The 24,301-nt window shown below is 41.2% G+C and overlaps 2 protein-coding genes across 3 annotated transcripts; one reads left to right on the top strand and one right to left on the bottom strand.

Annotated features, from left to right (window-relative positions):
- Positions 1–1,413: 1,413 nt before the first annotated feature.
- On the top strand, positions 1,414–7,146 carry lipca (lipase, hepatic a). 2 transcript variants are annotated; one of them, XM_040197243.2, is made up of 9 exons: positions 1,414–1,748; positions 2,551–2,729; positions 2,940–3,119; positions 3,264–3,381; positions 3,504–3,737; positions 4,639–4,881; positions 5,077–5,191; positions 5,604–5,822; positions 6,652–7,146. In XM_040197243.2, the coding sequence occupies exons 1-9, from the start codon at positions 1,667–1,669 to the stop codon at positions 6,764–6,766; spliced, it is 1,485 nt and encodes a 494-aa protein (XP_040053177.2). In that variant the 5' UTR covers positions 1,414–1,666; the 3' UTR covers positions 6,767–7,146. The 2 variants fall into 2 exon arrangements, with proteins under 2 accessions (XP_040053177.2, XP_040053167.2); XM_040197233.2 differs by having other exon boundaries at positions 1,475–1,748; positions 2,545–2,729.
- Positions 7,147–7,368: 222 nt separating this feature from the next.
- Positions 7,369–23,586, bottom strand: adam10a (ADAM metallopeptidase domain 10a). The gene is made up of 16 exons (XM_040197180.2): positions 23,237–23,586; positions 19,553–19,703; positions 16,249–16,367; positions 15,495–15,653; positions 14,338–14,438; positions 13,692–13,853; positions 13,316–13,408; positions 13,024–13,207; positions 11,680–11,843; positions 11,353–11,536; positions 11,116–11,266; positions 10,827–11,010; positions 10,585–10,696; positions 10,173–10,393; positions 9,923–10,049; positions 7,369–9,811 (listed from the first exon to the last, which is right to left on the bottom strand). The coding sequence occupies exons 1-16, from the start codon at positions 23,286–23,288 to the stop codon at positions 9,711–9,713; spliced, it is 2,265 nt and encodes a 754-aa protein (XP_040053114.2). The 5' UTR covers positions 23,289–23,586; the 3' UTR covers positions 7,369–9,710.
- Between the last annotated feature and the right edge of the window lie 715 nt (positions 23,587–24,301).

Raw genomic sequence — 24,301 nt, 5'->3', positions numbered from 1 at the left:
TCAGTTTCAGGGTTCTGGTATTTGGCAAACTGGCTCACTGTCACATTGTGACTATGACTTACTGGCAATAGAAAAGAACCAAAAGGAAAATATGTATGTCTTTGTAAAATGAATCGAATTCATGTGGGTAAGATTTCATTTTTTAATCAACAATGCACGTTGTGCCTATTGGAAAGTGGACAAATTGGATTGAGACATATAAATTCATCCTTAGCTGTTTTCTTCAAAATGTTCATTAAATGTGTGATGTTCTTTTCACAAATGAACACTTAAAAAGGTGGGGACAGGCGAATATGTCCTGACTTTTAAAAGTGTCCTCACAAAGATAGATGTACGAAAAGGCACACACACACACACACACACACACACACACACACACACACACACACACACACACACACATATATATACATATATTTACCCTAAGTACTTAGAAAAGCAAAGGTTCATCATGTTTGCTCTCCCAACCCGTTTCCCCGCAGATGTGACATAACACAAGTCAAACTGTGACTTTAACTCTTTGGCATCTGCTTTACAAAAAAAAGTGTACTAGTTTTATCTGTGGGACTAGTGATCTGATATAGGTCAGTTATTTTCTGTTACTGTAATAATGGGACATTTATTCCTAACTCAAAATATGATTTCTGGCGTCTGGTTTATTTCTAAATGGAAAGTAAATCCAGGCAGTTACAATGTTACATAGGTTTGAAGGCAGAATATTATCAAAACAAGCAGACAGACACACACAGAGAGCAAGTGTTATTGAATAATCAAGGGCCCTTCCCACTTGAACATCCGACACAATGCTAATTTCACAAATATTTATTATTATAAGTCAAACGTTTTAGTGCAGCCCAATGAAGACCAATCTTAGTGTCAGAGTATCATTTACAAAGTAAGAATATTGAAGATTTAATTATTTATTTTTTTGATCAAAAGGTTTAAACATAACGTGTGTAAGGTCTACCCTTGCCTCAGTGTGTGAGGGTCCCCATGACCACTGTGGGACCATTAACATTGTTTGTATACTATATTTACTTACCCACATCGTACACCTACGACAGACCGGTACACAAACACAGTGTAGTGAAAATGTGATTTTGTTGGATCAGTAAACATAAACAACATCTCCCGTTAGCTTGAGAACACTGGATACATGAAGGCCGACTTCTCACCTGTTCAAACACAGGAAAGTTTCCACGTCTCGTCAAAACTGTCTCAAACGCAGACTTTGGCTTGGAAGTTTTAGTCCTGTATGACCGACACAAGGAAAAACATCTCTGGCACTTAAAGGTGGGACATGAGGAGGACCTGAGATCATTTCCACCTCTCAGTCAACATCGTGTCGTACCAGATCCCCCCTCCCTCTCCCGCGTTCATCCCTTTGCTCTTTCACAATGTGTTCCGTAACATGGCCTGACCCGCGGCCAATCAGCGCAGGACCAGATGCCTCCTTATCCATAACCGTTACTCCAGAAGTGCCCTCTCGTTTTGTGCTGTGCAGCCCAGAGTGTTTCCCACCTCACACCAACGACAAGTCTTTGAAATAATTCTACTCCGGCAAGCAAAGGGATCTTATCAACAGACTCCGCATAACTGCTAAATATTCCCCCGAAGTGACCACCATTGTTGGTTTAATTGATTACCAACGTGTCCGTGTGACAACATGTCTGTGGTCAAACTCCTGTGCTGTTTGCTGTTTATGTATCATGTTAGCGATGGGAGGAAAATCAAAGAAAATAAAGCAGGTGAGTAAGATGTTTTGAAATTATTCTTGAAAGAATTGGATAAAATACAGGTTCCTTTATCAATGGACATGCTAAACATTATTGTACCACTCCCATTCAGCCATCATTCTCTCAGCTCATATATTCTAAGCCACATATCAGGTCATTAATATTAAGCTCCTGGTTAACCTTAAAACTGGAAGTTGATTTAAATTTAATATGAAAGTGTATTTTATTGTGTTTTTTGTGATATCTGAAGACAAATGGTTCAAAATAAGTTATCAAACAACTTGTAAAATCTTCTGCCTGAAATGTACTGTACCAACACAGAACGGTGTATTGAGCTGAGCTTATGTTTTAAATGGAATATTACTTTCATTCATTTCATTGTGAAAATGTTTTCATCGATTCAGCAGCCAGAGCTCATCAGAAGGCAACTGTGTCATCAAGCGTTTAGGCGCCTCGGCTTCTGACATTAAACTGCTACAATAATTAAATTGAAGTGCTGGACTTGATTCAACGATGAACCATGAAGGAAATGTAATAATAGATTTCTTTGCAAAGGGATCTATAAAGTGCGTCAGTGACTGTGGCTGCGTTTTTTAAACATGTTAAGCGAGGAGGAGTTTACTCAACAAACGAGTCTGGCAATTCGTTAAAACGTTCCTTCTGCTCTCGAGTCGACCGTTAAGCTCCATTTTCATGCGTTATTTGTAATCATTAATCCAAAAGTAAACACGTCCATTACCTCAGCATGTACGGAAATGCAGAGTTACCAAGAACAAACAAATGACTCTTCTGCGGTTCGATTTCCGAGGTGCAGTTGACAGAGAGCAGAGGGAAGTCCTCAAGGTGAAGGCGCCGTACATCAGCAGTTCCGTCTTCAGGATGTTTGCAGAAGGTGAGGACCACTGCACACTGGATCCTCTGCAGCTGCACACGCTCACCTCCTGCGGCTTCAACAGCAGTAATCCCATCATCATCATCACTCACGGGTGGTCGGTAAGGTCACCTTTTCTTCCACTTGGCCGACTTGAAAACACTGCATACAAAACATGGAACTCAGGCCAGCATGGACGACTTGTTGCTGCCGTTGTCTCACATGTAAATGTTCCATAGAAATCCCCAAAGCAGAGACTCTCTGGAATGCTGAAATATCTCACTTTTATTTTATTGATGCAATAGGAGTTACTCTATCGTTTCTGTCCTAAGTTTGATGGCGTGATGGAGAGCTGGGTGCCCAGGTTAGCTACAACCCTGAAGAGAAATCTAATGGACATCAATGTGGTGATTACCGACTGGTTGTCCCTGGCTCACGCGCACTACCCCACGGCTGCACAGAGCACGCGCACTGTTGGAAAAGACATAGCTCATCTGCTGCAGTCACTTCAGGTCAGCGGAAACGTTTCTGCTGAAGCCACTTTATTTTCAGAATAAATAGCGCCGTTGAGTTTCTACTTAGAGTTCCACCTTTGCCGTTTAACATAAATAAGTGAGGTAAAATAACTATTACATATAACTCACAACCCCCACCAGGCACACTACCAGTACCCGGTTAGAAAGGTGCATTTGATCGGCTACAGCCTCGGTGCTCACATCGCTGGATTTGCAGGAAGCTATCTGGAAGGTTCAGAGAAGATTGGAAGAATTACAGGTGAGGATTTCTTACAAGGTTGAGGTAATGTAGGTTCTCTCAGAAATCCACTGGCTAAAATAAATATAATGTGCATCATGTTCTTTAACTAAATGGCTCTTGATTGCATGATGTCTGCTCAGGTCTCGATCCGGCGGGGCCACTGTTTGAAGGAATGTCTCCCACGGACAGACTCTCCCCTGACGATGCTGAGTTTGTGGATGCTATTCACACCTTCACCCAGAAGCATTTGGGACTCAGTGTGGGCATCAAGCAAGCTGTGGCGCATTATGACTTTTACCCCAACGGGGGAGAATTCCAACCTGGCTGTGAGCTGCACAGCATTTACGACCACATATCCCAATACGGGCTCCTCGGTACGGTAGAGAACACACTGCACCTCTTTGGAACATAAATAAGCACAATATGTTTTGCCCTGCAAGGAGCCTATCAAGGCTGTAATGTGGAAAACACCCTAAAAAACCAAAACCCTCTCAGCACTCCAACATAAGGAGAACATTGTGATACGACTAGACTCTAAAAAACACATTGAAGACCACTACAGTTAGTTCTCAGGGACACTTTTGGGGGATTTTAAGGTCTGGTGATTGTTTTGAGTTTTAAGGGCTCTGAAAAGACCTGACATGCATCTTTCTGGTTCCCATTTGTGGATAAAGTGCAGAACTCTAATTGAAGCAGTGTGTTTTGTTGCTTAACCGCTGACTGGTTTGTCTCTTCCTCTGCTCTATGATAACATTTGTGTTTCTTAATTGGTCTTGCCACCTCAAAACACTGGCTTGGGAGGAATATCTTGGCCATCAATTCATTTTATTGTTGACAGTTGCTTGATCTGTGCTCAGACAGATGAGTTTAATTTCCTCCAGTCAAACTCAAGTGGCTCTGGGATCTATGGTGCTTCTCAGCCAAAAAGACACCCGTGGAACATGGTAGTGAGGGTCCCATAACAGCATCTGTCATCCTTGCAAGTTAATTAGCAACATGTGCCTTCCTCGGCTCTCTCCATCCCTTCAAGCTGAGCTGCCTCCAGGCTAGAGCATGCTCAGAGAAAAGGCCCGAGGAGCAGATCAGATTCAGACATAATGAGACACTTTAGGGGGATGTGACAGAAGGACAGTCTGAGGGATGTCAGACGTTTGGTGATGATGAAGTCAATCCGCTACTAATGGTCAGACATTATGATGAATGTACTCAGCAGAGAATAGTTTGGTCAGGAGTGACGTGTTGAAATCCACTCTGTACTTTCATTTCCTCCCGCAGGTTTTGAGCAGACAGTGAAATGTGCTCACGAGCGGTCCGTCCATCTATTCATTGACTCTGTGCTGAACAGAGACCAGCAGAGCGTGGCTTACAGTTGCAGGGATAAAAGGGCTTTCGACAAAGGCGTCTGCCTGGACTGTCGGAGGAGCCGCTGCAACACACTGGGCTACGGCATCAAGAAGGTCCGTCAGGGTACCAGCAAGCGGCTCTACCTGAACACACGCTCTCAGATGCCCTACAAACGTACGTGGTCGTCATCGACAGCTCAACCGCACAAGCTTAAGATACATTTATTCATCACAAGCCATAAATTGCTGCTGAGTCTTTCATGGGAATCCAGTAATTTAACAATAAATCTACTTCTTTGTTTTCCTTCTCGTTCTTCTTTACCTACTTCTTTCTTTCCATCTTCGTCCTCTTCTTCTTCTTTCCATACAGTTTACCATTACCAGTTTAGGATCCAGTTTGTCAACCAGATATTGGCGATCGAGCCCTCTCTCACCATCTCGCTCACTGGGACAAAGGAGGAGAGTGGAGACGTCCCCATCATTGTGTGAGTACAGTACTACTTCCCATCGGGCTTACAGTGCATCGCATACGCTTGGTGCACTCTGTCTGTGACACATGCAATATGCAGCTGTGCTCCCGACCTTATAAAGAAAAGGGGGCATGTTAAGGGGAGCAGCCGACACACATGGAGACAACTGGAGCTGCTACATGAAAGTCAACTATAAAAGGGGAAGGTGGAGTGAATAATTTACTCAAGATGCTATTTCCTAACTGTGTTCATGGTCTGTATCAAGGAGCCTTAGGCAAACCAGTGTAAGAAGGAGGAAGGAAATATCCTGTGCTGGCCTGCTTTAAATGGTGCCCGTCCCTTTGTTTTGTAGTAAAGATGTTACCTGCTGTAGTAAATCTCACTCTGTCCGCCTTGTTTTTGTGTTTTCATTTTTCAACTCTAACAGCACTGAAAGTATTTCTGGGAATAAGACCCACACCTTCCTGATCACCCTGGACAGAGACTTAGGGGAACTGATGTTGCTGAAATTGACCTGGGAGAGATCGGCTCTGTGGAGGAACATGTGGAACCAGGTGCAGAACATCATCCCCTGGGGCGGCCGGGAGAGGAAGCCACTGCTGACTGTGGGCAAGATCAACGTCAAAGCAGGCGAGAGCCAGGAGAGGTACAGCTCAGATACCTCAGATTTGTACAAGGGCCCCTTTTAGATTTTCATTGTTTTTTTAAATGCACACGCAGCGAAGGTGATCGCAGTAGAAGCATACATTTTTTTATCAACACAGGTCTCTGTTATCTATTTGTCGTGATATGTGAGGTTGTTTCTATTTCAATTTCATACGATCATAAATTAGTCATCTGACTTATAAATACTACAAACACCAAATGTATAAGCTGCATCACAACCAACCTTGCAAAGATGGTTTTACAGGTAGTGTGGTAAAGAGGAGGCTGGTTAAGATGGTTGTGGGTCATATTTAAGAAGCGGGTGATCATGGAAAATCATTTCAAACAACAGTTGTCATATCAATGTAGTGGAAGAAAATGGACTATAAAATTTAGTTTAAATGTCCAGTGCTACATCATGGAAATAGTGCATTAAAAGTTTACTTTAACAGAAGATGCGTAAATAAACTGCACTCACTCATCTCAGATGATTGTTATTATTTCAGTATTAAATTCATATTTAAGGTAGACGTCACAAATCATTTACCATTTGAATAAACTGGTCCAAGCTATTAATCAAAATTGTTAGACACAAGACATATAAACCCATTCAATAAAGATTAAATTTACTCTCAGATTCAATAAATAAAGTTTACAGTGTCCCACTGTCCCTCCTCACTGGAGACAAATCCTCTACATTTACACCTCCAGACCTTTAACGCCACCCAGTGGACTCTTACACACACTAAGAATTGGAATATTTTTTACTACTACGAGCAATGCGCACTTTGTTTTACACCATGTCAACCACATCTTTTCTGTTTCTGCAGGACGCCGTTTTGTGCCATGACAAATGACGGACAGCACATTGAAGTGTCGCAAGATAAATTGTTTGTGCGCTGCAAAGATCACAAACGGAAACGGAGCCAAAGAACGCACAACTAGGCCCACAGACTCGTGTGGGATTCCAGATGTGTTCAACAGAGGTCTCCCATGGATGCAACGGCAGTTCGTTGCATAAAAGTCCGTAAAGCCCCAACAGTGATGCTGTGCAGATTTGGGGAGTTAATTCAAAATGGTTAATTGTGTGACAGATGTGTTAAATTATTAATAAACTAAGAAATGCACGGTGTACTTTTAAGAACCAGCCTATGTTTACATAGGCTGCCAATTCAAATATTACCAGACAGTGAACAGTTTTACATTAAATGACTTCCCAAGATTGGAAATGTATTTTTCCATGTGTTACCATCTAAAACAACTTATGTCATTGTTTACCAACTATGTTAGTCTTGATCAATATAAATTGAACCCGTCTTTTCTATTCTCCTTTGTGGGTTTTTTCTTCTTTTCTTAGGGAAATTGATGAGCAGGTTAAAACATCACTGACGTAAAAACAAGCTCATGTCAGACGCTCCTGAGACGTCAAGCAGCTCCAAGATCTCACAGGTCAACTGCTATGATGTAATGAGACTTCAACAAAGTGCTTTAACCTGTTAAAACATCATGAAACTACTGTTGGCTGAACAAAACTTAGTTGCAAAACATTTTATCAACTCTGTTTATTAATGCATTTCAAGTAATTCAAATTATCATACTTTTGCACTTTGCGAATTAAGTACAATTTTCAAAATAAGCACAACGGGAAACAGACTTAACAGATGTAAAAGAAAAACTAAAAGACCAGCAAAGAAACTGTATAAGACACAGGATACATTAAAATCAGACAGTAGTACTGAATCTATACCACTTGGGACTATTCCTTTATACCAATTACACTTCAGTGCACATTTTCTCAACATCATAGCATCACAAAAGAAAGAATCCCAGAGTATTAAACCCCAATACTCAATATTGTCAATAAATTGGATAAGGATGATTTAGCAAATAAACTCACTCTTTAACTCTCTCTCACATACACACACCCAAAAAGCTTTAAAACTTGCCAAAAACAAAAAATATAGTTCAAGCGCCAACCCAAGAACAAGCATTACCAATAGCACCAGAAATACAAACAAAATCGGTAAAAGAAGCAACAACGGATTGCATGTTTCTTTGTTCAAAAACGTTGCTGCAGCACATAAAACACAAGTAACTAGTTTCATATGAAACAAACAAACTGAATAATTAATGTGCCCATTTAGAAGAAAACATTGAAGGCATTTCTTTGTGAAGAGGCTAACTTGTTCACAGCTCTGTGATACTCTGCATAGAATCGATCTGATAAATAACGCAACTTCTTTACATCTTGCAAAAAAACACAGCTGTGCTCAGGTTACCAAAACAAAAAAAGCGTCCTTGCTCAATCAGAAAATAATAAAAGAAAACCCAAATAATTTGAAGAAACTACAGACATGTTTTATAGTCTGCGAGTATCTATAAAAATGTAAAACCATAAATTGAGTAGAATATGAAAATGTGTTTTTGCAACATTCGATTCTTATGTATATCAATCGTCACTTACATTTATAATTATCATTACACATTGCCAAGCAGTGCAGACTGATAACAGTGCATATATGATTACAGCCTTGGTAAAGAGCACGAGTTCACCAACTTCAGTCAGACTTCTCATAGTAGGCACATTTTAACGCAATTACATAAACCAAGCAGGTGAAACAAGGGAAACAATGTTCTTAAGAGAAAATCTCTGTCAGTAGGAAAAGTCAGTGGATCGCAGACAATGATGATTGTTTGCTAACAGCAGCAACAATAAAATCCGAAGCTATATATTTTTCCTTAATTGATTCAATTCCCCCAAATACACAAATAATCTGAACTGCAAGTGTAATCAATAAAAGCTAAAATCACATTTTAACCAGACAGGTTACACATCTGGCAACAGAGGCTGAGAGGATTCAAACCGCTGTCCAGTGGTTTTTACGGATTCTGTCATTTCATAAAGTGGACAGAACAAGTGGAAATATGGGCAGGACAATTATTCTAATAACTTGCACAGGCTTTTTTTTGTCCTCAAAGTTTAAAGTCATTCTCTGTTTTGTTGGAACACCACCCATCTGAATGAAGACATACTCTGTGGAACAAAGACTAGAGTTTTATGTAAACGCAGCTCCATAACTATTCATATACAAATCCAGATAATCTCCCCCCCCCCCCCCATAAGATAACAGGGACACTTTAATTATATTAAACTCATTTATCTTAATTCTTTTCATAGAAGATGGCCTCTGGATCCCACAGCCGCCAACATGAACCCTTCGGTGCAGGCTTCAGCCAGGAGGGATTGCACCCTGAAATAAGCATGCAGTAGTCTTTTCCACTCAATACACTTGTATGCTGTTGTTGTATTCATCCTGAGAAAGGGAATTAAAACAGTAAATAATCTTTAAAAAAAACTACTGCAACACCTGTACAATTGCACAATGTAGGAAAATGTTTTTGAAATATAAAGCTCAAATTAGACTGGCAAAAAAGTTTTCTCCCAACCGAATGCTGTTTTCGTTAGCAGTAAATACCAAAGCGACTTGCAGTGCTGCCATCGGACCGATGAAGGCAGCACTTAGCGGAGAGGAAGAACGGGATGAGGAAAGGTGGCATAGATGAACAGTGGAGGGACTCTAGAACAAAGCTGCTTGACTTTACTGGTAAAAAAAAAAAGCATCCAAAGTTTAAAACCACATAACAAAGGTCAGTGAATTCATCCTACTGTCTCTCCTTGGAAAAGGTAGTTATTTATTTCCTATAAAAAAAGCTGAGTGAGTTTGCTAAGCCCAACCAGACATGTTGGGCTTTGTCCAGTGAAATAGATCCAGTTGCAAGTTCTTTGAATTCTGCAATAGGTGGTAAAAGGTAACTCTTTGGACTGCAGTGCTCATACTGTAGGCACACGGAAGAAACAAGGCAAAGAGCCGACCGGAGTCTCAGCGACTCAGCGTCTCATCTGTCCCATTTGATAGTTCTCTCTCTGCTGACGTTGGGGCCGTTGTGCCTGTTGGTTTGCCTGTTGCTGCCTTCTCCTCTTCAGGGTACCTACAGAACACAAACATCTCAGTGAAGGTCAAAGAAAATGACAACGAAATGCATCTAAAGTGGATCAATGTGAACATACGTGTAATTATAAACACATGTGGCGTACTGTACCTGGCAGTGGCTTTGGCGGGGGCAGTTTGGGGTTGCTGCTGGGGGTGTGAACGCTGCAGATTTTGATGAAGCCAGCCATCAGCATAATAAGAGCAATGCCCATCAACAGCACTGCCCACCAGTGAGCCTGGATAAGAGGGGGTACATTAAAAGCACATTGAAATAAAGGCATTATAGAAATAGTTTCTATACACATGTGTGCCATTGTCTTGACGAGTCTTAGATGCATCCGTCGTCTCGGGGTTCTCACCACTATCCACTCTGCAATATCTTCATAGAGCTCTGCATTGAAAATGGCTTTCTTCAGTCTGGCAAGAGGCCCGTCAGCGTCCACCAGACGACACCTCGTGAACACGTCACAGTAGCCCTTAAAGTCATTGCAGGGGGAACCGGGCTGCAGCGTTGTGGTTGTCTTGTTGAAGAATTGGACCCATTTGTCAGAGCCTGTACTGCTGCAGGTGGTGGGACTCACTAAGAGCAGAGAGAGAGAGAGAGAGAGAGAGAGAGAGAGAGAGAGAGAGAGAGAGAGAGAGAGAGAGGGAAGGAGTGACGTATTGTATGCCCACAGCAACTCAGATCTTTAGCCTGAAGATGACACGACTATTGCAAATGATTTCACCGCATTTTTTGACCAATGAGCGGTTTTGCAGCTTGTCACTTACTTTTATTCATGCAGCACACGTGGCACAGTTCAGCTGCCTCATCCTGGCCTTCTCGGCTGGCACAGGTGCATACCTCCAGACCATATTTTTCACAAATGGAACCAGAGCATACCTTTTCCAAACAAGTATGCAGAATGGTTTGTCTTTAGTTTTTTGTTCAAAAGGTTCAAATAAAAAACAAACTGGTTTTAAACTGCTCATACCAGACACAATAAGAATGAGGTTAGTAAACACTAACATACCCCATTGAGGCAGACTTGTGTTTCGCTGTGGCAGGAGGTAAAGTTTGCCTTTGGTTCTGAGGTAGGACATTGAGCAGTAGCGCCGTTGCACCTGCCCTCCTGGGCGCACTCGGACTCCGTTCTGCATTTTTCACTCCTTCCCTTGTAACCACACTGTGGTGTGCAACATGGGCCTTGGCTGGGACTACACAACAAGAAATACAAATATATACAGTCAAACAAATGCTATTAACAACAAATTTAATTACTTCTGAAAGGACTTAACAAAAGCATGCTAATGACATCTGACCTGCAGATTTTGCCCGGTTGGAGCTTGCACTTTTTGCCCTCCCCTTCATTGGCATTGTAGCAGCAGGGGTCTTTACACTGATCACTGTAGCCGCAGTCACACTCTTCTCCTTCTTCCACTAGTCCATTGCCACAGATAGGCTGACCAGACTCTGTACACAAAGACACAACAGCATGAAGAATATCTCTCACACACACACTCAGTCAGAAACAGATGCTTTCCTGAGAGCGTATTTACCAACAAAACAGTCATTTCTCTTCTTTGTCAGAACAGCGCTAATATTGCGGATGCTGCAGATAGAGAACTTGTTATTGTTGAGTTTGTCCCCTGATGTGGCTCTGGCGTACATGATGTAGTTGCCCTGCTCCTTGTTGTTCTGCATCTTAGACTCTCCAGGGGTGCATTCGATGCCAGAGTCATGCTGTAAAACAGTAGGCGCACAAAGGGCAGAGAACAGCGAGGAGAATTAGGAGAGGGATGCAAACAATATATTCCACAGATTGCAAAAATAAAGAATAGGAGTAGCAAAAAGGTCAGTGTTTTAAATGGTAGTAGCCTACTTACAGGAGAGCCAAAGTTATGCCCAACCTCATGAGCAAAAGTAATGTGGGACACCTTGGGAGGGACATGGGAGGCGTAGTTCTGCACAGTGATGATACCAGTGTTCAGAGACTTTCTCTTCCCATCAGAGTAAAGTTTGCTCTTTTCACAGATGCCCCCAGAGCTTCCTGTGGAGGGAGAATAACAGGAATTATCACCTTGCACACCTCCAACAACCAGTCAAGTTAAAGTTTACATCTGTTTGGCATTTGTGCAAGATTGTCATAATTAGCAAATGAATTCTCAGTGGAGGCTGAGGCCAATGGAGATAAAAGTAACAATGCATTGTTATTGCCTCTAATGCCTCAAACCATGTGAAGCTGGTTGTTTTGGTATGAGACATTTCTAACTCATCCACTGCGATGGCTTTGTGGTGTTTGTACTCTCATATCGGCATGGTTTGCCTGAGAGCAATATTACTCTTACTACATTGGTTAAAGTTGTGTTTGGCGTATTTCAAAATGGATTAGTGCATAGCAATGTGTGATTGTGTGTGTTCTTGTGCAACTCATCCACTGAAGCTACAAGACACCTGTTCAAATCAAATCAAAAACACTTTAGTTAGACTGCTCGACCTGTATCCCCGATGGCTGTTCTTTGTAGCCTCCCTTTGTTACAATAATTACCCCACAGCTCACTGCAGCCCATTTTACTCTGTCTTTTCCTCAATCAATACTTTCAGCTTACAGCAGGGGCAATTTGCTTGTATTGATTGTCTGGTGGTATTTCAACTTATAAAGAAAGAAAGAAAGAAATAGGATGGAGAAGCCGCCGTAAGAGTGTTCTTTATAAACAGACGTGTATCTACATGAAAGCACAATCTGTAAGCAACACAACAAGATTTTGGAATCAGATATTTCCAGCTCTCCATTTGTAGATTAAGTAGTGTGGAGCGATCACGTTTGGAGCAGCTTTAATGCAGACTGCAAAACGGGCAAAACTCATCTGAAACACAATCCTGGAAACAACAGGCCATCGCCTGACAAAGTTCAGCTTTAAATGAACTTGTTTTATTCATCTGCATTAATAAGCTGTGTTACTAGCGTAAACTAGCTACTTGACGACCAGGTTTTAGCTGTCATCTCTTTAAGCTTGTGTTGCTAAACAAACATCTCTGGAAGGCACTAGTAGAGGTTATATTTGTACACAGTCACATTGAAGATGCTCCTGATGAGATGAGAAAAAGATGAGGTAATAGATGAGAATGCTAAAAAGAATGCTGTTCAACCGGAACCCACCCACCCAGCTGAAACTCGAGAAAGAAAAACAGTAATTACAGGGGAATTTGTGTGAGTTTGTGTTGTGTACCTGAAGGAGCCCCGACCCAAGCCAAGCCGAGCACCCCATCATCAAAGTCCCTGTCAGAGAAGACGTAGGCGAGGCAGTAGTCATCGTGGTTCTGCTCAGAGTTAAGCTCCAAAAACTTCTCCACTCCGATGTTGGCAAAGCGGAAAGGATTGCTTGAGTCTTTTTCATCGGTGGTGGTGTTTATCTGAATACAGGAAGGTTGAACAATTACACAAGAGCACTGTGGGAGGAGAGAGGATTCCTTTAAGGTCATTTGTTATATAAACCGTACCAGTACGGAGAGAAAACTCACCCTGATCCTTTTAACCATGAAGCTGATATTTCGAATGCCGAGGAAGTCTGTGGCCTGGTAAATCGAGTCAATGGCCTTTACGTGGCTGGATATCTGTGGAGAAGGTGATCAATGAGATAAGAAGCGAGCCAAAAATTGAAATTAGAAAGCTAGTCTCGGTTATTTTTACTCCACGGGAGCTCTCCACTTCCTTGACACACCAAAAAAAGCTTTGTCGTCACATACCAGGGAAGCAATTTCCCCAAAAATAAAAACATTGAGACACATCTGCAAATCAATCAGTCAGTCTTTTAAGTGATTTCATGATTTCACGGGTATGTGATTGAATTTATAAGTGCCAGTCAAAGAACACCAGGTGTACACAGTGAATGCATACTTGGGCAATGACCGCTTCTCTCGTGCCGTAGTATTTGAAGAAGAGGTGGTCCGTCTGGATGAAGAGTTGGCAAGTGTTCTTCTCTTTCGCCGCTGCCCTTTTTCTCCTCAGAATAACAGGACCGTCGGAGCGCTCCGCCTCACTCGACACGCTGTACCCATCCTGTACCAGAGAAACGCCAGGATCACATGATGAAAGATTGAGTGGGGGACACATTTTTAAAAGTTTGACATGGAACGATAAGAAAAGACGCACATCCAGAGTCTGATAAGAAGAGTGCTGGATCAAAGCTATAACTAGCAGAATGAACACACAGAGATTTTCACACCAAGGAGCTCATGTTAGAATATTTTCTCATCGCTGTGTGACGTTTCAAGCACCGGGGCTCAGGAAGCCTGAGGAAGACCCTGGTTCTCAAAAACAGCAATAAAAAGTTTGCAAAATGTTAGGATGGCTTGAATTAAATTAGTTAAATAATTGACTTTTAAATTGAAACTGTGTACAACTGTGCTAAAATGCCCAGATGGTGCCTGGTAGTTTAGAGAGGAAACAGGTTATTTTTAATCTCACGAGCGCCGTCCATCTGTGTGTTTAACTATGAGCTGGAAGGAGGGGGGAGGGGCTTCGTGGTGATGCTGCCACTTACTTTCACTGGGTCTTGTACGGCAGTGTTCTGGTACTTCCTCATTCTCTCCAACACTGAGTTGTCAGCGCAGCCGCCTTCTGAGCCATACTTATGAGGATAATCTGGTAGATACAGGGAACATTAGAGGACGGTTACACTGCCATCATGGATCTCTTTCCAACCATGTGCGATGGGCCGGAGAAAGTGGGGTGGGTCGGGTGTTGAGAATAGCCGCTTAAAAAAAAAAATATATATATATATATATATATATATATATATATATATATATATTTTTTTTTTTTTCTTTTTTAAAGCCTGAACCGTATTGCTTTTCCCTCTATGGATCCTAACTGACAAGTCAGCGTTATATCTCTCTCTCTTCCCTCACTCAGCAGTAAAAGGTTCTCATTCTTCTCTGTTCAAACATTTCATTTTCGTTTTCTGTGTAGAGCCCTCTCCAAGAACACACCCATTTAATACATCCATAACACTATGTAAATACAGATCAATTACCCTAAAATGTCCAATTCCCATATATTCCTCTCAATTCCTATGGAAAGTTTTCAACTTTGAATATTGCCAACATTTTTCAACCATAGTCGGTACATTTTAATCATCTTAAAAACCTGAATATTCTTCATAGCAGGCTTAGAGAATACGTCTTTATGCTGATTAATGCATTTTTCAGATATTGTTTACTTTCATTTCGCTGGGATGTGTCTTGTTCTGTACGAGACTAAAGCAAACGTTCTGACAGAGCCAACGGGTGAGGGAGAACCGGAGGATTATCCGCTGGAACAGGGCAAGGACGGGCTCGGATAACAGGAAAACAAAACAGAGGGAGAGCAATGTCATTCTCTGCTGTGGTGGAAATGACTCCACTAGAGCTTTACATAACAAATCGCTGTTTGCGGCTTCATTATTAATCTGGATGTCATACATTGCTCCTTTAAGGAGGATTTGGGAACAAACTTGCAAGTTTATTTTGCTTAAATTTTAGATGTGCAGTTAGTTTTAGACGGTGCCTGCTTGAATCATGCGTATATTCACTAGAACGGGTTTCTGCACACCTATATAAATGGTAGGGAAAACGGTGCAAAGGAATACATCTAAAAGGAATCTTGTATCTAGTGTAAATATTATCTGGACATGAAGTATCTCTACTGTCAAATACTTACTGATGTCATCCTCATGATAGATGACGGAGTGGAACGGCACGTTTGTGTTCTTTAGGTACCTCTCGGAGGGTTCGACATAGTATGTTCCTTGGTGAGTTTTAATGAAGCCCTCAAAGCGGCCATCGACCACAGAGCCGTGGGTCAGTGTGCCCTTTTCCCCTGAAGCACGGAATAGGACAAGGATGAGCAAAGGCAGACAAAACGAGGTCAAAGTAACACCCAATACCGTCTATATTAGATTCAAGCAGATGAAGAAAATAAATCTTGGCAGCAGAGGCATTTGCGGTCCAACAACTCTTGCATTTTTTGCAATTTTAGGAATAGTTAGTGATATTTAATGATTAGTGAAGTAGTGAATGCGGTAAATAAAGGGAATATTGCAGAATCTGGCAAGAAAGTATGTATCATGAAACGCGCTACAACTCAATGCAGTGAATTGTAATACTGTAATATCGCAAATTAGATATCATTTAATTCATTCATGTCATTATCACATCATCACATGTAACATCCAAAATCATAGACCTAATTAGGCGCACTTTACGCATCCCCTCCCTGCATTCGCCCTCGACCCTCCTGTGAATGTGAATCCTGGGCGAAAACTAACCACGTTTTTCTCTCACTAAGCTGCAGAGGAGAGCATTGTCCCTCAGTTTGACGTCAACCTCAAGTCACTTAAGAGACTATAGGGATAACCTAGGGGTGATAAAATGGAAATGATGAGGATGTAATGTGTGAAAACAGCTGGACTTACCAAAGAGTTCTCCACTGTAGATATGTGACGTTTCTATAGGCGTCTCCTCTCCCGACATCTCAATGATGAGGTCTGGAGAAAATATAGATGTATCTCTCTTCATCTTCAAGTTAAAATGTCTGAAGAGAAGAAAAAGGCGAAAATGTGTAACCAGCATAGCAATTAAAAAACAGATGTATCGTGTACTGTCAATTTTCTCCTTTACACCAAAGTATAAAGGGATGACACCATAAAACTGTGACAGCATACGGAGAACATACAGAGCAGAAGAAGCAGCAGAATTTACACATTTCTTTATGAGATTCACAATGTTGCTCACTGCGTTAGAAGGATCATTTTATCACGAGAGAAAGCACACATTTTTTCAATAATCCTCTTGTTAACATAAAACCAAGATTTCAAAGGGATCACATGAGGTGCACATGAGCCATTAGCTTCCCAGAAACCCGAGGCCATGCAGGGAGCCTTTCAAGAGGCCTATTCCTCATCAGGACTCTCACAAGTTATTACAGGGGTTGTTCTCAAAGCGGGAGCAAATACTGGATCCCACATTACCCACAACCAAAAAGAGCTCATTTTGATTGACGACCTCAACCTGCTTTAAGAGTTTAGGGTACTTACATTCAGCAAGATCTATGATCCTTATAAATTACCTTGTGATTTTTGAAGCGTGAATTCAATCCGTAGAAATAAAAAGCTACCGTTACGCAGTGAAGGATGACGGACCTGCCCCAGCATTCAGTTCTCAGAAGAATTCCTTTTACTCCATTTATTTTATTTACAATTATGAGGTCTTCTAGGTGTCTAAAAATACATACAGTCACACCTGATCTGGTTTCCTTTCTCATTGGTTAAAGTGTTATGCATCTACAGAAAAATAGTAAAAACATTAGTGCAAAGATTTATTTAACCATTGTTGAAGCAATGTTCCACAGCACACACACACATTATATATATATATATATATATATATATACACATACATACACACACACACACACACACACACACACACACACACACACACACAGGAAGCAGACTTCAATAGACAAAGCAACCTGGTTTTTTATACATTTTGTGGACGTAAATTAAACGTTTGCTAAAGAACTAAAACGTTTCAGTCTAAAGATCAGAATTGTGACAGAGAACATAATACTATATCTGGAAGACAGAATGGTGACACATCTGGAAACAGATTTAGACTAGTAGGAATTTCTTTGCTCGTTATTCAACCTCGGACACCCATTACAGTTCTTGGCCTCTTTCTCCCTTATCAGTGACCCCTGCAACAATCAATATGACCTCGTGACTTCTCATGATAAAATTGTGGCAACTATGCGAATATTGTTTTACTCGCAGACACCGTGCGCATGTGTTGCGTTGGTCCTGGAGTATCGAGACGGTCTGCCAACAAAGAGGCCAATATCCAAACAGTAAAACAGTATTTTATCTTTTAACAATCAACTACACCTCACAAAGTATAAACCATATATCTATGTTGGGGCTTTGGGTCATTATACACACTTTCACTACTAAAGTAAGCACAAGTTAACCCGGACTTGAATAGGTACGGTTTGTATAGTTATGAACTGATCATAACTAGAGAGCAGAAGATAAAATGAATGTGTGATTCAAAATGAAGTGAGTCATTTCATTTCAAACTCATTGAGAATATTACGTATTATGCTGTATGAGCGCATGCGTCTGAACACTGCTGGCCTTCTCTTACTGCAAATCATCAACACGTTGATACATTTCCATGGGGGGGAAACATATTTCACAAATCACAGACTTATTCTTGCAAAGTTGGACACGAAACCAAACTATTAATTGGGTCACTTCGCCAGCATTGCATTATAACCAATAATATAGTACTTTTTCTGGTCAGCTATCTGCCCAGTCCTGTTCCATCACCCGATGCAGTGACGAATACTCATGTGAGCGGGCATACACAGAAAGCTTTTCTCTTGTTACTACAAGCCTGCTCAGAACCACGCCGTCCTGCCTCGGGTTTTCACTGAGAAGAGAGCATGCAGTTTGTTCAGCGCTCCTAAATATTTGCCCCCAGTTATGAAAACTCTGTCGTACTTAAAAAGCATCTCCAATTCTACTATGAAATCGTGTTAGTATCCTCTTCATACGCCACATTGTACATTACAGGAGTACCAGATGTTTGTACCAGGACAGCAACAGCAAAAAGGATCGGTCTGACTGGGCCTTGATAACCCCGAAACAGGGCGAAGAGGAAAGCAGGGGGAGCATGCTGAAAAACTCCCACTGCTGCTTAGGTCAATTTTTGCAATATTTAAAAAAAGGCATGACTCCATGTTTGAGTTGTAGCAGATCATTGCACCAAGACAAACATCAAGAAAACGTTGAGCCATATGAACTATAACGTGTTCATATTCTTGTACCACTGGCAGCCATTCATTTCCCAATGTTTCACACACCAGCAAGGAGGGCACCAGCGGACTCGCACTACTTGGCATCGACATCCTCTTTCGGATAAAATGTCATTTAAACCATAATTGAATTACAGCTTGTAATAAAGTCTTGTTTTGCCAGAAATGCCAGAGAAGCCTGCCCACTGAGACGGGTTTCTTTTACACCTGGTACCAAAACCCACTCCATACAAGTTCAATGATGATGTTCAATGATTCACATGTCTTGTCCAATGTAGAGAAAGAAGACAGGTGCTTTCCCCACACAGGAACGATGAAGCTCTGGCTTTCACTTTGAATGCAAAAGCCTAGATTTATAGGGACATTTATCTTGTCTTTTGCTGTAGTTTTTTCTATGACCATATAAGGAATAAAGAAATGGTATAACCAAGTTCAATTTTCCATTTTTTATACACACACACAGATGTGTTTCTGAAGAGAGAAGTCATAAATAACATGTCATGTTGCATCTAATGGCCCTGGGGAAACCCCAGCTGCTTCATGTCCCGTGCCGAAGTGTCCCTGAGCCAGACACCTAACCCCTAATTGCTCCCCGGGCTCCTTTCCAGCAGCACACTGGTCCCATTTGGGTTAAATGCAGAGAAGCATTTTGTTGTCTCAGTACCTGCAGTCTGCACAATGACAAAAAGTTGAATCTTCTTCTTATACTACCTTTATTTGAAAGGTACTTCACATTGATCTTACATCAATACATGTCTTACAGCATTTGTTCACAACTGCATAAAAAATACTAAACACAAATAAATGATAAAGATTCAGATAATATGATATTGAGTTGAAAGATAGAAGGAGAGTATCCATAAATGAGGACCGTGTGTGTGTGTGTGTGTAATTTAACTGACCTTCCATGTGCATGGAAGTCCAAGTGCACAGTCTTGTCTTGAGGGGACAGTGCCCGCTTGGCTCTCTGGTGACTGTTGTGCAGAGCTTCTGTGTCGTACGATAAACCCTCATAATGGCGAATATATTTGTCCAAGGGGTTTCCAAACTGACCTGAAAGAGAGTGGCTCATCATTTAGCAACAAACATGTGCTGCAACAGTAACATTTTACTCGACTTCCTGGTTCAGTTATGACACATCATGTATGTATTTTTGGCATTTGACTGACACAGATATTAGAGCTTGGATCAACACATTGGAATTATGCAACTACAAACACAAGGGAACATCTGTGACAAGATCCATAATCGTCCATCTCTTTTAGGCGCAGGTTTTGCTAAAGAAATATTCACAATAGCTCAGTTTCCCTGTGCACCATGACAAGCAGCCAACCTGTTCAACATCAGGACCCTGAAGCGGAAGACGGTAAATCAGCAATCACTGATCTTACTTTTTGCCTGTTAGGCCGTTCATGGAAAAAAAAAAAAAGATTGGTGAAACAGGGATGAATTTGTACGATAGCTGCAAGCTGTTAGTCACTAGACGCGCTTAAAAGCTTATTCTGTTTATTGATGTCACCCCAGAGAACTAATCCGCCCATCCTTTTGATTATTTTCAGAGTGACAAAGAAACTAAACTTTCTTTTGTGACAAATGAGGAGCACATGATGCCCATCAGGTGACTGGGGATCTGTTCCAGTGCTGCGGTTTACCATTGTGTAACTGGCTGCAGGCTATTTGAAATGATAATCTACATTAATGGCGCAACACAGAAGGCTACTAACTAAATGTCAGTCTGCCGTTCTTAGTCAGAAATGCCTCTTTTGGAATAACATAAATATTCAAGCACTATTTTGTTTATTAAATGAGGGCTTCTGTGGAGTAGGAATCCCACCTCCCCAAGCAGGGAGTGGCTGTAAAAGGCTAGAAGAAACTTGTCCATGAATGCAGCACAAAAATATTCCAACCATTAGATTCTTCTTCAGCTCCTTTTCAACGAAACGAATGAAAATAAAGACAGCAAATAAGACTAGGAAAGCCTGGAAACCAACCGATAAAACAAGGCTGCCATTAATCAGGAAAAATGTTTTTTTTTTACAAAAACAAACCCTGCCAGCTCAGATTGCCACTATCTGCTTTCTGAGTAGGATGTGACAACTTCATTATGTAATAATGGGAGAGCACAAGGGGGATTTAGGAGCAGATGATGGATTGCAAAACAACTAAGCAGGAAGTCTGACATTTCTGGGATATTGCTCATCATCAAAGCATGTTGAAAAGAAAAAAAATATATATAAAGAAGTCTAGAAACTATAGAAGTAGTAGTAATAGTATGTTGGACATACAAGGAAAATGTCATGGTGGGTGGTACACACATGGAAGAAAGAGAATAATTTCCTGGTAAATTAACAATAGTATATAAAATAAAATAAAACAGAAAATAAAAAAATAAAAAAAGATAATGTGCACAGGCAAACACATAACAATACAGTATAGTTCTATATGTGCACAAGCACCCTGGTTATAATCGGGAGCACTGAGGTAACCTGTTTGTTGCCCTCCTATCCTGGACTCAGATAACCAAATCACAAAGACACACCTGGACGGGGGCAGACACTTTGCAACTTGGATAATGGTTATCTCCTCGGGCATCTGTAAATATCTAACCATGAATATAACAAAACTGGGATACTAGTGACTTGCAGCTGCAACAGTTGTGTTTAAAATCATACAAAAAAATTCCCCATCTAAAGATCCAACTATCGTGTAGGACTTAGATGTAAAAAGTGGGGTTTATTTATTTCTATAATAACGTAAATACTTTTATAATCTGCAATTGCAACATGACTAAATATTCACCCAAATGGATTTGTTAAATGTTTTGAACAAATAATATAAATATAATGCATTTTAAATTCTTCTGCTATGACTTGACAGAACAATGCTAATTTAATTGGGCCTAAATACATTACCGCAATAAGAGGAAGTGTCTTAACGAAAGCGGCCTGTGGCAGTCTATTTCCCTGTAAAGGAAATGTCATCAGTGTTTCCGTGCAATCTGCCTCAGCCTCAAGAGGCTCAAGAGCAGATCTTGGCAGAGAAGAAAGCGCTGACAGGAACAGCGGGTAACAGCATGCATCACAACTGATCGGACATCACATCCCATCGTCACATTACAACGCATGCCGGGTGATGGCGGAGAGGCAACCACGACCCATCAAACACCCCCCGAAGCTCAGGGAAACTCAAATGGCTCTATGCCCTCAACAAGAGTGTCACCAAGAACTGGTAAAATAACAGGAAGAGGGCTGTTTGTAACCTGCGAGCATTCACTCCCACCAAGACTGTCATTCTAGAAGTCATAACAGAAGTTATACAAATCGGATCCATACCATCATGCCGGAGGTGTGGCAAATACTGGTTTATGTGAAACACTGACTTCCTCAGAAATGTTCCCAACATTCCCACCGTGCAAACACCTCGGGCACAATGCTGCTCCCATTGCTTTGGGCTAATATGTCAGTGAGAAGGCAGAAATAATGTTGTAGCCCTGTGTCTCAAATCACATAGTGAACATTTTGAAACACACAAAGCAAATGGACAAAAAGATAAGCACCGTGAAAAATATGTGATACAAGCTTTAAAGTTAGTCAAATAGTGAAATGGTTAGTAATGAGTGTTCCATTCCAACAACAGGACAAAACCCACCTTTTCCTAGAAGAAAATATGACTTATAAACACTGATATCTCCCAAGCATGTTTTTATTGGAAGTGATTGAGCTTTCAATAAGAAAAGACAAAGCCCTTGTTTCGATATGTTCCTTTAGATGTCTTGTTAAAAGGCTTTTGGTTGTCTGAAAACTGAAGATAATTCCTCAGCATTCAGTATTATGCTCATGATGGAAATTAACTAATTAACAGGTCAGGTCCAAATTACGTGAAATTACATAAATATTTGTATCAACATCCCAACAGTTAAAAGTCAAAGGGATATGATGCTGTATTCCTTAAAGAATGAACTAACGTTATCGGTTATATTGAATAATTGTAAGGTGAAAAACACCATTTCAACAAAATACATTTGATTCCCCACACAAGCCCACAGCGTGTTACTCATTCCTGCTGAGACAAGAAAACAAGAACATGATCAAGTAAACGTTTCCAGTAACGTTAAACTAACTTAAGTTGTTTGAGTCTCAAACTAGTAAACATGTAACATGCATGTAACATGTAGCTATGCATCATAAGAGTGTATAAACGTTTGCCTCTTCCTCTCAATTTGAGCCGTTTGTAGACGTTAAGACTTCAACGGTAGTTTAACTGTCGTCCCCCCCCTCTCTCCCCCTCCCTCTCTCCGACCCCCCCACCAGAAACTGTCAAAAACACCGACTGCTTGTCCGTGAGAGTCCCTCATCACCTACACGCGACACCCGAAAGGTCCGAGCGGGCTAACGCGCTCTGAAGTAACGAGTAAACACCAAGTTAGCAAACGCGTCCGTTCAGCATGAGCATTAGCCCGCTAACAGCTAACGGTAGCTAGCGAGTTAAGACCGCCGGAGTACAAGTGCCTGACCGGATTAGCGCTAGCTCCAAATGACGAGCACCGAACACTCTCCCTTTTCCGCGTGGCTCGACAGCGAACTTACCTGTAATGTCTCGGAGGCAGCAAAACACGAGGATTAGTTTAAAAAACACCATTTCGACATCCCATGTACGCCCAGTGAACTAGCTAACTACGTGACCCAGCGGCGATACCGCTGATTGCTCCTTGTTTCGTTTCCTTTCGCTTAAAGGTGTAGTCGCACTTCCTAGTTGGCTGACGTTAGATCACATCACACTTCCGCAGCCCGGCGTCAGACAGACGGCTCAACAGACGGATGGGTCGACAGACAGACAGGTCGGTCCTCCTCCTCCCTTCCGGAGTGTTTTCGCCCGAGAGGTCCCGGACACACCCATTCCTGCATTACTGTGGTCACAGGTCTAAAAACAACAGCGTATCAAGTCTAGAACGCCACTCGGTTTGAGACCACGACAACAAAACAATGCGATCTGCGAACAAGCATGACAACTCAAATGAAGGATCATCAAGAAACTAACCAAATAAACTAAATGTACTAATGCATGTGTACACAGTGGTAAACATATATAACGTTATTAATACCATTACCAATAACCAATACACTGCTGTCTCGATTTGATTTAATACCAATAACCATTGTACTACTGTTCTAATTTAATTGTATTACACTTAGTATACAAAACATAACGTTACTCACATACGCTGTATATACGAGTATTTCTTATATTTAATTGAATTCTCAAATTTAATGTAACATGTTCTGCTCTGTTATTTTATTATATTGTCTATATTGTGCATTTTCAATTGCATTAGCAATACTTACTGTATGCCATACGTCTATTTAACCTGACTTACTGCTGCTACACACACACACACACACACACACACACACACACACACACACACACACACGCACACACATACACACACACGTATCCCCTGGCGATGATTAAAGTATAAAGTATCTATCCATCAATCAATGATTTGGGACTCGTAGTTTAGTCATTGCTGTCACCTAGCGGCTATAAATATTTGCTGCATGTGGATGGACAGAAGACTTTATGAAACATGGTGGGTAAAATATTACAGATTAAGTATACCGAAGTATAAGCTATTGATAGATACAGTTATT

The sequence above is a fragment of the Gasterosteus aculeatus genome, chromosome 12 (assembly GCF_964276395.1).
Source record: "Gasterosteus aculeatus chromosome 12, fGasAcu3.hap1.1, whole genome shotgun sequence".
NCBI classification, from domain to species: domain Eukaryota; kingdom Metazoa; phylum Chordata; class Actinopteri; order Perciformes; family Gasterosteidae; genus Gasterosteus; species Gasterosteus aculeatus.
This window is presented reverse-complemented; position numbering and strand designations above follow the sequence as displayed.

Coding starts and splice junctions, on each gene's coding strand:
- adam10a (XM_040197180.2), bottom strand. CDS start 23,288: ATGGTGTTTTTTAAACTAATCCTCGTGTTTTGCTGCCTCCGAGACATT. Junction 16,368..19,552: donor GACTTCCATGCACATGGAAG/GTCAGTTAAATT, acceptor TCTTCTCTTCAG/ACATTTTAACTTGAAGATGA. Junction 13,854..14,337: donor CCGTACAAGACCCAGTGAAA/GTAAGTGGCAGC, acceptor TCTCTGGTACAG/GATGGGTACAGCGTGTCGAG.
- lipca (XM_040197233.2), top strand. CDS start 1,667: ATGTCTGTGGTCAAACTCCTGTGCTGTTTGCTGTTTATGTATCATGTT. Junction 2,730..2,939: donor TCATCACTCACGGGTGGTCG/GTAAGGTCACCT, acceptor TTCTGTCCTAAG/TTTGATGGCGTGATGGAGAG. Junction 3,738..4,638: donor ATCCCAATACGGGCTCCTCG/GTACGGTAGAGA, acceptor TTCCTCCCGCAG/GTTTTGAGCAGACAGTGAAA.